General features: G+C 41.2%; 1 protein-coding gene across 1 annotated transcript in view; it reads left to right on the top strand.

Moving 5' to 3' along the window:
* The window catches only part of ITPKC (inositol-trisphosphate 3-kinase C), a 98,305-nt gene that overhangs the window by 80,111 nt on the left and 2,962 nt on the right, over positions 1 to 15,232 (top strand). Inside the window, exons 3-7 of the mRNA XM_073549262.1 lie at positions 8,641 to 8,740; positions 9,400 to 9,613; positions 10,645 to 10,849; positions 12,703 to 12,804; positions 14,042 to 14,113. Of these exons, the coding sequence (XP_073405363.1) occupies positions 8,641 to 8,740; positions 9,400 to 9,613; positions 10,645 to 10,849; positions 12,703 to 12,804; positions 14,042 to 14,113 (693 nt within the window). The remainder of the gene's footprint in view (positions 1 to 8,640; positions 8,741 to 9,399; positions 9,614 to 10,644; positions 10,850 to 12,702; positions 12,805 to 14,041; positions 14,114 to 15,232) is intronic.

The following is a 15,232-nucleotide window of genomic DNA, read 5'->3' as shown; positions in this document are numbered from 1 at the left end:
AATAATAAAAAAAATAAAAAGAATCCATTAGTCCAACTTCGATGTTTTTGATTATATATATATATATATATATATATATATATATAATGTGTGTATGTATGTGTGTGTATATATATATATATATATGTATGTGTATGTGTATGTGTGTGTATATATATATATATATATATATATATATATATATATATATATATAGTGTGTGTGTGTGTATATATATATATATATATATATATACACACACACACACTGCTCAAAAAAATAAAGGGAATGGTTAAACAACAGAATATAACTCCAATAAATCAAAATTCTTTGAAAGCAAACTGTCCACTTAGGAAGCAACACTGATTGACAATCAATTTCACATGCTGTTGTGCAAATGGAATAGCCAACAGATGGAAATTATTGGCAATTATCAAGACACACTCAATAAAGGAGTGTTTCTGCAGGTGGGGACCACAGACCACATCTCAGTACCAATGCTTTCTGGCTGATGTTTTGGTCACTTTTGAATGTTGGCTGTGCTTTCATACTCGTGGTAGCATGAGACGGATTCTACAACCCACACAAGTGGCTCAGGTAGTGCAGCTCATCCAGGATGGCACATCAATGCGAGCTGTGGCAAGAAGGTTTGCTGTGTTTATCAGTGTAGTGTCCAGAGGCTGGAAGCACTACCAGGAGACGTGGAGGGGGCCGTAGGAGGGCAACAACCCAGCAGCAGGACCGCCACCTCAGCCTTTGTGCAAGGAGGAATCGGAGGAGCACTGCCAGAGCCCTGCAAAATGACCTCCCTCCAGCGGGCCACAAATGTGCATGTCTGCACAAATGGTTAGAAACCGACTCCATGAGGATGGTCTGAGTGCCCGACATCCACAGATGGGGGTTGTGCTCACAGCCCAACACCCTGCAGAACGCTTGGCATTTGCCACAGAACGCCAGGATTGGCAAAGTCGCCACTGGTGCCGTGCTCTTCACAGATGAAAGCAGGTTCACACTGAGCATATCTGACAGACGTGACAGAGTCTGGAGACGCAGCGGAGAGCGATCTGCTGCCTGCAACATCCTTCAGCATGACCGGTTTGGCAGTGGGTCAGTAATGGTGTAAGGTGGTATTTCTTTGGAGGGACGCACATGCCCTCCATGTGCTTGCCAGAGGTAGCCTGACTGCCATTGGGTACCGACATGAGATCCTCAGACCCCTTGTGAGACCATATGCTGGTGCGGTTGGCCCTGGGTTCCTCCTAATGCAGGACAATGCCAGACGTCATGTGGCTGGAGTATGTCATTAGTTCCTGCAAGATGAAGGCACTGAAGCTATGGACTGGCCCGCCCGTTCCCCAGACCTGAATCTGATTGAGCACATCTGGGAAATCATGTCTTGCTCCATCCACCAATGTCACTTTGCACCACAGACTGTCCAGGAGTTGGTGGATGCTTTAGTCCAGGTCTGGGAGGAGATCCCTCCTGACAACATCTGCTGACTCATCAGGAGCGTGCCCAGGTGTCCTAGGGAGGTCATACTGGCATGTGGAGGCCACACACACTACTGAGCATCATTTCCTTTTCTTGAGGCATTTCCACTGAAGTTAGATAATCCTGTAATTTGATTTTCCACTTTGCTTTTGAGTTTCCTTCCAAATCCAGACCTCCATGGGATATTAATTTTGATTTACATTGATCATTTTTATGTTTTCTTGTTCTCAACGCATGCCACTATGCAATGAATAAAGATGTGCAGCTGCGATATTACATTCAGGGAGATCTACGATGTGGTATCTTGGCCTTCCCTTTATTTTTTTTTGAGCTGTGTGTGTGTGTGTGTGTGTGTGTGTGTGTGTATATGTGTGTATATATATACATATATATATATATATATATATATATCTCTATCGTATATAGATTTTTTTCTTTGTTTTCCTATGAAGAAAAAATGTGTCTTTGGGTCACAGTGCAACTAAAATGTTACCTCAAATTGTAGGCAATTGTTGGTGTGGATTCCTGGGCTTAACGTAATGTGAGTGCTGCATTACGGGGTAAAGATACTTGTACCGATCTTTTTTTTTTTATTTTATTTTTACTTGTAGAAAATAATTTTGACTTGCATTATTCAGGTTAAAGGGTAGAAGATGCAAGAACACTGGTCGGGGGGCAAATTGACTTTTGTTTAGTCAGCTGTAGATGGTTATTTGTGCTGTGATTTTTCTAAAGATGAAAGGATGGATCTACATCTACTAATCTTCTTCAAAACTGAGGAAACGGTGGTACATTTTACAGTGCTTTTATGGTGCGGTTTCTTAATTTTGGGTTGTTCCTAATCTCCCGAGCAGTAATCTATATTGCAGATGTCCGCTGGCTTCAATGGAAAAAACTATCATGTTCCTTGATGGCATCTGTGTCAAGTGTCCATCTGTTGGAGTAATTTTCCTACTAATATTTGCTATGCTGATCAGTCACACAGTCATCATCTTCACCGCAATTTTCACAGATGTAATTCTTTTCCATCCAATCTTCCAATGGTCTTCTAAAAAAAAACAAAACACGATGATAAGCCTCAAAGAGGTTGTCTAGGCAAAATGGAAAGTTGACCGGTGTCTTCGAGCAGTAAGAAATTGCAGTAATACTCACATACTGGCACCTACTTGGATCCATCTTGGGTCACTCCATGGTCTGCATTTACAGAGGAACAGGAGACTTCACAAGATCACTAGCAACAGGACCGCTGCGGTCTGTGATTGGCTGCAGCGGTCAGGTGATTATGTTCATAGATTGGGTTTCCACCAGTTGTAGCCATCTGCGGTCGAATGGCATTCATTTTTTCCTGTGGCAATTGTTTATAACCTGGTTAGATGACCATGCTTACGATTAGCACAGAAGCATCAGTAATAGATCATTCTATGCGCATAGGCTGCCATTGTTCTTGCCAGCATGTGTTAGGGTTTCCTTTTTACTTAAATTTTGGTGTGCAATCTTCATTCCTTGATTCAGTTTCAGACTTTTCTCTTGTGGGAGTGTCTGTCCCAGTAATATAGGCTGGATGTGAGGTCTGGGTGTATGCAGGATGCTCATATATTCATTACTAATTTTATATCTATATTGTCAACATATTCCGCAGCAACAGCACTTTACATTTTAGAGGGAACTTGTACAGACAAAAAAAGACTACAGAATAACAATAATCACATAGATTAACAGATGCCAAGAGGAGTGAGGGTTCTGCTCACAAGCTTACAATCTATAATGGCTAATAAATTGACACAACTTCTATCCTGCACTGCTTTCCTCCTTTTCTGTTGCCTGTTTTCTCTGCCCTCCCTGACACTGTTCATGCTTTCTTCTCTCTCTCTCTACAAATGTATACAAAAACAAACCCACTTCCTTCTGTTAGCTCTAATACTGAAAGTAGGGATAGGCAAACAGTGTATAAGTTTTGCAAATGAACAATAATAATAATTTAATACTACAAAATCACTCCCATGTTTAACATAATCCAACATAGCAATGAACATGATGCTTTTTCCTATCTAGAAAAAAGAACGTTCATAATGGCATAAACAAGAGGACAACTCCCTTAGAAATATATGAACCTACATAGAAAACGGAGTATAACGCCATAGAGTCAATAAACATAAATGGTTATAATATCAAAAATTATTCGCTCTTTATTAGTACAGGTGCATAAAAGGTGTACATTACAAAATACAATCATATGATCAGATGTCGGATATGACACTAAGAAAGAGAGGGGATGGATATACCGCACATGTATGGTAAATGCAATGGTACAAAAAATGATAATACATAGCCCCAAAAACCTGCATAAAGACTGATACCCATGCTGAAGAGTCTCACACTTGGCCGTCTAGTGTTACTACCAAAGTGAAGTACATACCAAAAGACATGGGGAATTCATACAGGACCTTCCAGTCAAGAAATTTCTAGCAGCACCACACATGCCCCCCGATGAAGCCCAGCGCGAAACGTGCGTAGGGGCTCTGGGGCTGGACACCACGCACATGCACTTTCCTTATGGGTAAGCATGGTTACCTTTCCATAATTTTCCCCACACCTTTTTGCACAACAGCACTTTACTGGAAGGTCCTGTATGAATTCCCCATGTCTTTTGGTATGTACTTCACTTTGGTAGTAACACTAGACGGCCAAGTGTGAGACTCTTCAGCATGGGTATCAGTCTTTATGCAGGTTTTTGGGGCTATGTATTATCATTTTTTGTACCATTGCATTTACCATACATGTGCGGTATATCCATCCCCTCTCTTTCTTAGTGTCATATCCGACATCTGATCATATGATTGTATTTTGTAATGTACACCTTTTATGCACCTGTACTAATAAAGAGCGAATAATTTTTGATATTATAACCATTTATGTTTATTGACTCTATGGCGTTATACGCCGTTTTCTATGTAGGTTCATAAAAATCACTCCCATGGTAGTAGTTGAGGGGGAATACAAAAAGGCGCCAGTATTCTAAATGACAGAGGGGCCCTGCTCCTAAGCTACGCCCTTGCCTTTAACTATCCAGCAGACACCAGGACAGGCTTGATTTCCAATTTACATCAGGAGCGTTTAGGTTTGGACTTCGTACAGTAACTTGAGCGGTCTATTGTCGGGAGTCGTTGTGTAGTCACGTGCCTGATATCTAGGAATCTCTACAATAGTCCTGTCTGGTTGTTACCGCCCCTACATTGACTATTACTATTAATAACATGTATTTGTGGTATTTTTTTGTACTTATTTTTGCATATTTTTATATTTATTCTCTCCAGGTCCTTGTATGTCAGGTTTGATCTGTGGCCGGGGATCTGCCCCTTGCACATGCAGCAGGGCCCGTTACTGGAGTTAGGACTTTGCCCCCATTGCTGTGTAACACTTGGAGAATTCACGCTTTCAGTATAGTTTACTCATGTATATACTCGCCGTCTCTGCTCGACACTGTGCAACCTCCTCCTGACTTCCCGTATTTTGGACATATGTGGGGTCCTCCTGATGGACGACTTCAGTGATGAGGTAACATGTTGGTTTACCAGTTTTGCTTTTCGAGAGGAGTAAAGGCAATAATGCCAGTATCCGGGTTCCTGTTGCAATCTCCATGTTCCATGTGCCAATCCCGCAGCCACAATACTAATCTGGTGAAGGGTTGTCGAGTTGTAGTACTATATTGACAAGCTGATTGCTGGGGATGTCTTCAGTTAGCTGTAATTTGTAGGGATCCGGCAGCAAGTGATGAATTTCCCCTGGAGCGCCACCGCAGGGGACATGAAGAATTGCGTGAAGCAAAATCAATAGGTTGATCATGTGCTCTTTGTAGACACTCTGGCCAATAGATGGGCCAAGAATGGTAGAAAATCCTCTATTGACTAATGTTTAGGAATGACCGAGCCTAATGATCGGACAACTATTGAGCCATGGAAGAGCAGTGGTGTGATCGGCGTTGTTGAAGATAACTTTGGACTTCCGGGTTTTGGATCTTTAATAAAGGCACTGTAAGGAGGCCGGAAAGGACCATTAGGTGCCGTGCGTATTGTTGGGTTGTTTATTAGCGTGCTACTTGTGTACGGCTTTTCTCATAGGTTGTAGTTGTTGTGGCTGACGACTTGCGTCTATGTCTTGATTAAGCCAGGACTTTTTTTTTTTTTTTGTTTGTTTGTTGTGGAAGGCACTTATTTCTAGTGTATATACAGTCATATGTAAAAGTTTGGGCACCCCTATTAATGTTAACCTTTTTTCTTTATAACAATTTTGGTTTTTGCAACAGCTATTTCAGTTTCATATATCTAATAACTGATGGACTCAGTTATATTTCTGGATTCAAATGAGGTTTATTGTACTAACAGAAAATGTGCAATCTGCATTTAAACAAAATTTGACCGGTGCAAAAGTATGGGCACCCTTATCATTTTCTTGATTTGAACACTCCTAACTACTTTTTACTGACTTCCTGAAGCACTAAATTGGTTTTGTAACCTCATTGAGCTTTGAACTTCATAGCCAGGTGTATCAAATCATGAGAAAAGGTATTTAAAGTGGCCACTTGCAAGTAGTTCTCCTATTTGATTCTCCTATGAAGAGTGGCATCATGGGCTCCTCAAAACAACTCTCAAATTATCTGAAAACAAAGATTATTCAACATAGCTTTTCAGGGGAAGGATACAAAAAGTTGTCTCAGAGATTTATCCTGTCAGTTTCCACTGTGAGGAACATAGTAAGGAAATGGAAGAACACAGGTACAGTTCTTGTTAAGCCCAGAAGTGGCAGGCCAAGAAAAATATCAGAAAGGCAGAGAAGAAGAATGGTGAGAACAGTCAAGGACAATCCACAGACCACCTCCAAAGACCTGCAGCATCATCTTGCTGCAGATGGTGTCACTGTGCATCGGTCAACAATACAGCACATGCATAACGCCTTTTTGTATGACCAAACAACTCAATCTTTGTTTCATCAGTTCACAGGACCTTCTTCCAAAATGTAACTGGCTTTTCCAAATGTGCTTTTGCATACCTCAGGCGACTCTGTTTGTGGCGTGCTTGCAGAAACGACTTCTTTCGCATCACTCTCCCATACAGCTTCTCCTTGTGCAAAGTGCGCTGTATTGTTGACCGATGCACAGTGACACCATCTGCAGCAAGATGATGCTGCAGGTCTTTGGAGGTGGTCTGTGGATTGTCCTTGACTGTTCTCACCATTCTTCTTCTCTGCCTTTCTGATATTTTTCTTGGCCTGCCACTTCTGGGCTTAACAAGAACTGTACCTGTGTTCTTCCATTTCCTTACTATGTTCCTCACAGTGGAAACTGACAGGATAAATCTCTGAGACAACTTTTTGTATCCTTCCCCTGAAAAGCTATGTTGAATAATCTTTGTTTTCAGATAATTTGAGAGTTGTTTTGAGGAGCCCATGATGCCACTCTTCATAGGAGAATCAAATAGGAGAACTACTTGCAAGTGGCCACTTTAAATACCTTTTCTCATGATTTGATACACCTGGCTATGAAGTTCAAAGCTCAATGAGGTTACAAAACCAATTTAGTGCTTCAGGAAGTCAGTAAAAAGTAGTTAGGAGTGTTCAAATCAAGAAAATGATAAGGGTGCCCATACTTTTGCACCGGTCAAATTTTGTTTAAATGCAGATTGCACATTTTCTGTTAGTACAATAAACCTCATTTGAATCCAGAAATATAACTGAGTCCATCAGTTATTAGATATATGAAACTGAAATACCTGTTGCAAAAACCAAAATTGTTATAAAGAAAAAAGGTTAACATTAATAGGGGTGCCCAAACTTTTACATATGACTGTATATATATATATATATATATATATATATAAAAAAAAAAATCCAAGAGCAAATTTCCAGGAACATTGGCCATCTGTGTCATGGCTTGAAAGCAGAATAAGTCAAGCTGTGGAAATCTACAATACATAGCTATGTGTATGAACCGACCTATGACTGCTTGGGAGTTACAATATTCATCCCTGTGAGTAATGCACCCTCCTATCTGGACCTATTTGAGTAATGCATCCTCCTGTGTCTTCTTGAGTAATGCGCCTACTTACCTGGAGCTTTCTGAGTAATGCACCCTCTTACCTGGACCTTTCTGAGTAATGCACCCTCTTACCTGGACCTTTCTGAGTAATGCACCCTCTTCGGACCTTTTTCAGAAATGCACCCTCTAATCCGGACCTTTTTCAGGAATGCACCCTTCTATCAAAACCTTATGACCCTATATGACCCTGTTTGAGCAATGCATCCTCCTTCCTAGATATTTTGTGCAATGTACCATCATATCTTTTTCTTCCTGAGTAATGCATCTTAATTTTGACCTTCTTGAGTAATGAACCTCTTTTCTGGACCTTCTTGAGTAATGCACCCTCCTTTCTGTATCCTCTTGAGTAATGCACTTGTCTTTCTGGACTTTTTTAGTAACAGATCCTCCTAGGTGGACCACCTCTTGACTGTTCTTGTGTCTTTATCCTTGACAAAATAATGTGCCCCCATTTTTTTGTTCCCGGTTGAGGGGATGTGTAGCTCTTTGTGGTTGCAGGCGTTTTGTGCTGTGCAGTGAATATTGATCGCCTGCTTCGCTTTAAGTGTCAACAAGCCGCAGATGCCTGGCTCAGCATGTTCATACCTCCAGCGAGAGCTTGAGGACCGGCCAAACACTATTGTTTCTGTTCACCTTGGAGTCCATCCAGCAGTTTAATATTTGTAGATATGTATAATAGCAACTTGCAACCATTTCCTCTCCTGCCAAACATTGCAAAGCCACAGGTCACAAACTAATTAGATGACTTCGAGGTTGTCAGCTACAACCACATCCAAAACCAAGGATGAGTCGTGTTTATGTGCCGCGAGGAAACAGCTTGACGTACTAAGGTCACCATGGAGTCCACAGCATCGCAGAGCTCTTACATGTTTTCTTTGTAAACTGTCTCTCGTTCATGGCAGACCCAGAATCACCCACAGCTGTCAGGTTGACTGTTCTGGATCTGTAACCAGATTGCTGGGTGGTGGCTTCACAAAAATACTCTTGTGTTTCTAGTTTCCAAGATAAACTCGTGGTTGCACATGACAGTTCCTTCAAGAATGTCGAGTTTACACTTCATTGTCGTCCTCTTTTTGCAGAGTACATCCTGGAGGAAGCTGAAGAACATGGTCCACTGGTCACCGTTTGTGGTGTCCTTCAAGAAGTACTATCCATGGGTCCAGCTGGCAGGACATGCAGGTATGCTTCTTGGATGCTTCCATTTCTTGAAGAAATTTTCTTTTTTTTTTTTTTTTTTTTTTTTTTGTAAGCATGATCTTTTGGAACTGAAATTGATAAAATGCCTCGATATTGGTTGTCCAGTGTCACTTTATTCTGCATCAGGACATGAGCATCTCCAATTACTTTGTGCCTGTACGTATCTACGCAAGTATCATGCACCTGTCCTATCAGATTAAAATTCTACCTGCCGATTGTGCATGTGACTGGGGGGTGGTGGTGGTGGGGGTAGGCACAGCATAGTTGGGAGGTGAGCGGTGCTGGACAAGTAACTCATTGGATTAGTGTCTGAATCCCCTCAATTCGACATCAATAGCTGACCTTCTTGTGTATGGGGCTGTCCCAAGTATCCCAAGTTAATGAAGAAGGATCAGGCTGGTTGAAAGACCTGCCTTATTCTGAGAATTGTTTATTTTAACCAGATTTTTTTCCTCGTTAAATCATAAAGAAGTTGATGTGAGTCGTAGATTAGCCGTAGCTATACAAACACACCTGGTGTGTCGTAAGTAAAGATCTGCACACAGCCCTCTGCCTATAATAAAACCATTTCTTGGAATCGCTGAGACACATATGCGAAGGGTGAAGAATACAATAATAGTTCTTTATATTTGTTCCTGTAGGTAACTTCAAAGCTGGAGAATACGGAAAAATTCTTAAGAAGTTCTGTCAGTGCGAGCAGCAATGTTTAGAGTGGTTGAATCGAGATTCCTTACGACCATTCGTCCCCGGATATTACGGGGTGGTCGAAAAGGAAGGAGAGACGTACAACCAAATGGAGGATCTTCTCTCCGAATTCGAGTCTCCTTCCATCATGGACTGTAAAATGGGTGTTCGGTGAGTGGTGCGAAATGTGGATTGGATTCCCTTCTTGCACACTGATGACTGTAGAAAAAGTGAAGTTGTCCTTAAAGGGAATATGTCACCCACTTTTTTAGATATCATGTAAAGATATAATCGAATTGTGTGTTACCTAAGTATTCTAGTCGTACTTTTGATCCCCTCTGTCCCCGCACCTTTGATGCATAAATACCTTTTTTATCACTCTTCCGATGTATGGAAATCGCCGCGGTCCGGTCCAATGGGCATGGCTTATTCCCCCACCTTGGCTTGCTGGACGTAATTTCTTCTGTGAATATCACAGATGCCGTTGTTTATTCGCGCCTGCGCATTGATAAGGCCGCTCGCGCTTGCGCAGTATGCTTTGCCCAACTGTGGGCAAAGCATCTAATCGCTACTGCGCATGGGCCGGTATTTTTCCTTGCGTCTATGACCCGGAAGTCTTCATATGCATATCTCAAAAAATGGGTGACAGATTCCCTTTAAAGGTGTAGTATGGTTAATGCAAGATATCGCCTATCCGAAGGATGGTCAATAAATTGGCCAATGTTCGAACATGGACACCACTGCTCCAATCTTTAGCACTCCTATAGACCATTGTGGTGCATTTGGGGTACTCCTGAGCCTCGCTCACTGGATCGTTGAGGGTTCCATGGTGGGATCTCCATCATTCAGCAATTGATCGCCCATCAGATAGATAGGTGGCAACTCGCATTTGTTACGTGCCCTTTAATTCTGTATGCGGTAGATATTTCCATATATTTTCTATTTTATAGAGAAAAGGTAGGATAATTTTTTTTAGACCAAGGTAATAAACTCTCGATATATATATATATAGCCAATTGGACATATCTGGCGCTGCTTCTCTCCATGAGCAGTAGATGTTGGATGAAAGGGTGTCAATATTTCACGCTTGGTGTTGGGGCATCTTTAAGATGCTTGTGACGTTTGTGGTCTCTAGTTGCTTTGATCAGATGTTATTATACCATAGAACTATCTAATAATAACAATAAAATGTTTTCCTTCAGTACATATCTAGAAGAAGAACTAGTGAAGGCTCGGGAGAAGCCCAAGCTCAGAAAGGATATGTATGAGAAGATGATCGCTGTAGACCCCGACGCACCTACGGAGGAGGAGCACAGACAAGGGGCCGTCCTGAAGCCCAGATATATGCAATGGCGGGAGACCCTTAGTTCTACCGCAACCTTGGGCTTTAGAATAGAGGGAATCAAGGTGAGTAAAAATCTTATCTGGACTGGTGACTTTGAGGATGGGTTTTCTAGATAGAACATTCTTGAGTTTCCCACATGGAAACGAAGGGGCCCCGAACATTTTAGGTAACGATTAGACTAATTATGATCATGCTGATCGTTCATCAGACAGCTATTTCGTCCAACCCTCCAGAGCACAGGAGCTCTCGCTCTACTGACTCCTGACGGCGGCTTATCTCTGAAATGACAAAAGGATCAGCGGTCCAAAATCAGAGATGTGGGATCCTTATCAGCCCCAACATCATCTGTTGGGGGGCCCCCATACACATTAGACTAACATCGATCAAACCTGCTGATATCGATGGGCTTAGCTGATATTATGGGGACCTGTAGAATAATTGTGAATGCTTCCTGGGTGACGAAACAAACACTGAAGGATTACATTAGACTACACAATGGCCCTGTATTATATGGGGTCACCTTCAAGAACGAGGCCTCTCCGGATTTATTGGAATTTGCCGCTTTAGTGCCGAATCTCAGGGCTTTAGTATTATGCAACTGATTAGTATTTTTTTTATTACATGACATGAGTAGGTACCTGAGTCCTGTAAACTGAAGTTTGCACACAGAGGATATTGTACTATTACCCCCTTCTCACTGCGGCCAATCAGTGTTGGTCTTTTTTTTTTCTTCCCTCTTTTTCTAAGAATCATAACTTTTTCTAACATTATTTCCAGACGACATAGCTGCATGAGGGCTCGATTTTTGAAATACAGCTTTTATTGTACCATATAATGTGCTGAAAAATGCAGGGGAAAATGCAATATCACCATTGCTTTTTTGGGTTTTGTTTTTATCGTGTTCATTGTGCAGTAACAATGACCTCTTAACACAATTCTCTAGATCAGGACGACTACAGCGATATAAAACTTGTATAGTTTTTATATTTAAGTGTAAACAATAAAAATATGGGGGAAAAAAAATACATTTTTGGCTCCAGCTTTTGAGAAAATCTGTTCCAGCTTTTTTTTTTTTTTTCTCACACCATTTATTATATGGGTCAATTAAATTTATATTTTGACAGATTGGACTTTTACAGATACCAGATTTGTCTCTCTCTCTCTCTCTCTCTCTCTCTCTATCTATCTATCTATCTATCTATCTATCTATCTATCACATTTCTTTTGTACTATTTTGTTAATTTGCCACTATACTATATACCACAGAATATAGAAAAGTGGCCAATATTGGAGAAATCGGGGCCACGTACACTTTGTCAACCAGTTTTCATTTAAATGTCCCGCTTCATACACCTGAACCGGATGTACTATTACATCATACATCAGGAAGGGGTTAAAGAGGGCCCTGTCTGCTGTCCTGTTTAGTAAATTTTCTATTAAACAACAGTTTTGGACCATCTTTTGATACTGTTCTGCTTTGCGTAGTTACTCTCTGTTATTCCACCTTAAAAAAAACAAATATAAACCGGAATAAAATGATTGGATGCTACCAAGAGGGTGTGTTTTACACAATCTGTTTCTCAGCACTGATTGGATAATATCACAGTATGGAAAGACACACCCATGAGGAACAACTGAGGGCTGGCACAAGAAAGGATTGTTAAAAACACACACAAAAGAAACAAAACAGTAATGGATCTGATAGATTTTAATGACATTTAGGTCTGTACACAGAAAATGAATGTCATTCCACTGCACTGATTTTGCTGGAACTAATAAAATAAATAAATAAAATCAGTGGGGTCAGGAGAAATAGTCATGAGCTAAACCCGTTTTCAGCGATCGATATCTGAAGTATATTTCCAGCTTTAGCATCATCAGTAAACTGATGTCCCCCATTAATATCTTAATCCAGAGAGCAGATGGGACCTGTGACACAAACTTCAAGAAGACCAAATACCGGGAGCAGGTGATGAGAGCGCTAGAAGATTTTGTGGAGGGCAATAAGAACATTCTGGTGAGTAGCAGGCATTCAAGTGAGACATGGTATCGCCGTACACCTTAAATGGGTTGTCCACCTTTGGGTACATTTTTATTTATTTATTTTTTAAATTAAGTTCATGTATTTGTGGCTAATATTCATTTTTGCTTTTGGGTAAGGCTATGGGCACACACTGCGGATTGGTCTGCGGATTCTTATTTGCGGAACCGCAGGTAAAACCGTAGGTAAAATGACCTGCGGATTGGCCTGCAGTTTTGCCCTGCGGTTTGCCACCTGGACAATGGAATAGATGGCAAACCACAGCAGAATCCACAGAAACAATTGACATGTCATTTCTTTCTGCGGATTCAAAACCGCAGCTTTTCCGCAGTTAAAAATCTGCAGCATGTGCACAGCAGAATGTAAATCCCATAGGATAACATGCTACTGTACACTGCAGAACTGCTGCGGCCAAAACCGCAGCAAAAACAGCAGCGTGTGCACATAGCCTTACATTGAAGATTTTGCACTGTTTGCCTTCTGTAGCCTCCGTTTGTTGCACTGTCTATTGCTGGCTGCAAAATGAGTTCAGGGGGTATTCCCATCTCCAAGATCCTATCCCAATATGTGCTAGGTGTAATAATAATAGCAAATTCCTCCAATTAGAAATGTGGTATATTTCTCCTGATTCACTATGTTGCTTACCCCATGTGCAAGACATTGCAATAGCTTAGGTATCCATGCTTACAACTACTAACAACTAACTGTAACTATATCAATGGTCGTACCCATGGACACCTAAGCTACTGCAATGCCCTGCACATGGGTAAGTGAATAGGCTAATCAGAAGAACTATACTACATTTCTAATTGGAGGTATTTACTAATATTTTTATTACACCTACTACATGTTGAGATAGGATCTTGCAGATGGGAATAACCATTTAACTCCTGTCAGTGAGCTCATTCTGAGGGTCTGACAGGCAGTTTTCTGTTTATTTACCTCTTTTTCTGATCTCCTCTCAGCTAATTTATGAGCACAGACCACATCAAGGTTAAAAGCGCAGAGAAACAAAGCCTGTACAAGCCGAACGGTTCAAACCCAATTGAAAAACTAGTTTTTAGCCTCCAAATACATGTATTAAAGTTTAAACAAAGTCTCCAAAGGTGGACAACCCCTTTAAGAATATGCCACTTCCTATATGCGCTGATAAACTGTTAGTAAAGGTCAGAATTGATTATTTCACATTATTTTCCCATTTTTGTTTTTGCAGAGAAACTACTTGACAAGGTTGAAAGAGCTCCGCATCGAACTGGAAAAGTCAGAGTTTTTCAAGCAGCATGAGGTATCTATCTGTGTCCTGTACATATTATTAACCCCTTTATCTTCTACCCACATGAAAGATCTAAGGGTTGTAAAGGCATATGCAAATATGGCTGTTTTCTTTCAGAAACCAAGGATTGTGTGTACGGCATTGCAGCTCAGCTGCATTCACTTCAGTAGGGGCTGAGTGGCAGTACCAGACCCAACCAGTGGTCATGGGTGGTGCTGTTTGTGAAAGAAAGCAGCCAAGTTTCAATAATTCTGGACAAACCTCTTTAAAGCAGGACACAGGGCTGGACTACAACCCTGCAGCCATTGCCTTGTACTTTTAGATACTCTACTCCTATCTCTCAGGAGAGAGGTGGCTATGGTACTATTCATTGAAATCAGATCATTAGAGGGAACCATTAAGAGTGAAAATGCTGTTCAATTGACTAGTGTAATATCATAAAGCAAGAGGAGCTGAGCAAAATGATATATAGTTTTGTGTGTAAAAGATTCAGTATAACTTGTATTTTTACTCATTTAAATTACTGCTCATTTTGGCTTTAGGAGCCCAGTGGGTGGAGTCATTAAATGACTCTTATGAGTGAGCATGCATACAGACATGGCAGTCAATCACCACTTTTATAACATGCTGCTCTTGGATATGATTGCAAATTTGCTGTCACAGGTTCTTATTAAAGGGCTATCCTGCAAATATCTGTAGACGGGACGTGACTGACCCTGCACACCCATTGCGGAAGTGAGCGATGCTGGATTTTCCCATTAATGACTTCCTGCAAGAGGTGACTTCCACAGCACTTCTGACTACACACTAGTCATAAATCACTTATGCTTGCTCTAGGATGGCCTCTCGATATACTCACCCTCCCCAGGTCCAACACTGAGTCTCTCCTCTGCTCCCGGTCTTTGTTATTGTTGACAGTGCTGCAGTGGCTCGTGCCATTTCCTCGGGCACAGCCACTGAGCTCATTGATTGGTTGCATAGCTGTCTACATGATGTCAGCGCTTCAGACAATAACAGACACCTAGAGCAGCAGCGAATACTCCGCGTTGGACCCATGGATGGTGAGTAAAGCCCCCTTTTTTTTTTTTTTTGTATACAAACTGTAGGCGGGGACATTGGTTTTCCAAAAAT

This window comes from Dendrobates tinctorius, unplaced genomic scaffold (assembly GCF_039654945.1).
Source record: "Dendrobates tinctorius isolate UK_male_01 unplaced genomic scaffold, ASM3965494v1 ptg000158l, whole genome shotgun sequence".
In the NCBI taxonomy this organism is placed as follows: Eukaryota; Metazoa; Chordata; class Amphibia; order Anura; family Dendrobatidae; genus Dendrobates; species Dendrobates tinctorius.
Note: the sequence above shows the minus strand (reverse complement) of the source record. Positions and strands in the feature narration are given on the sequence as shown.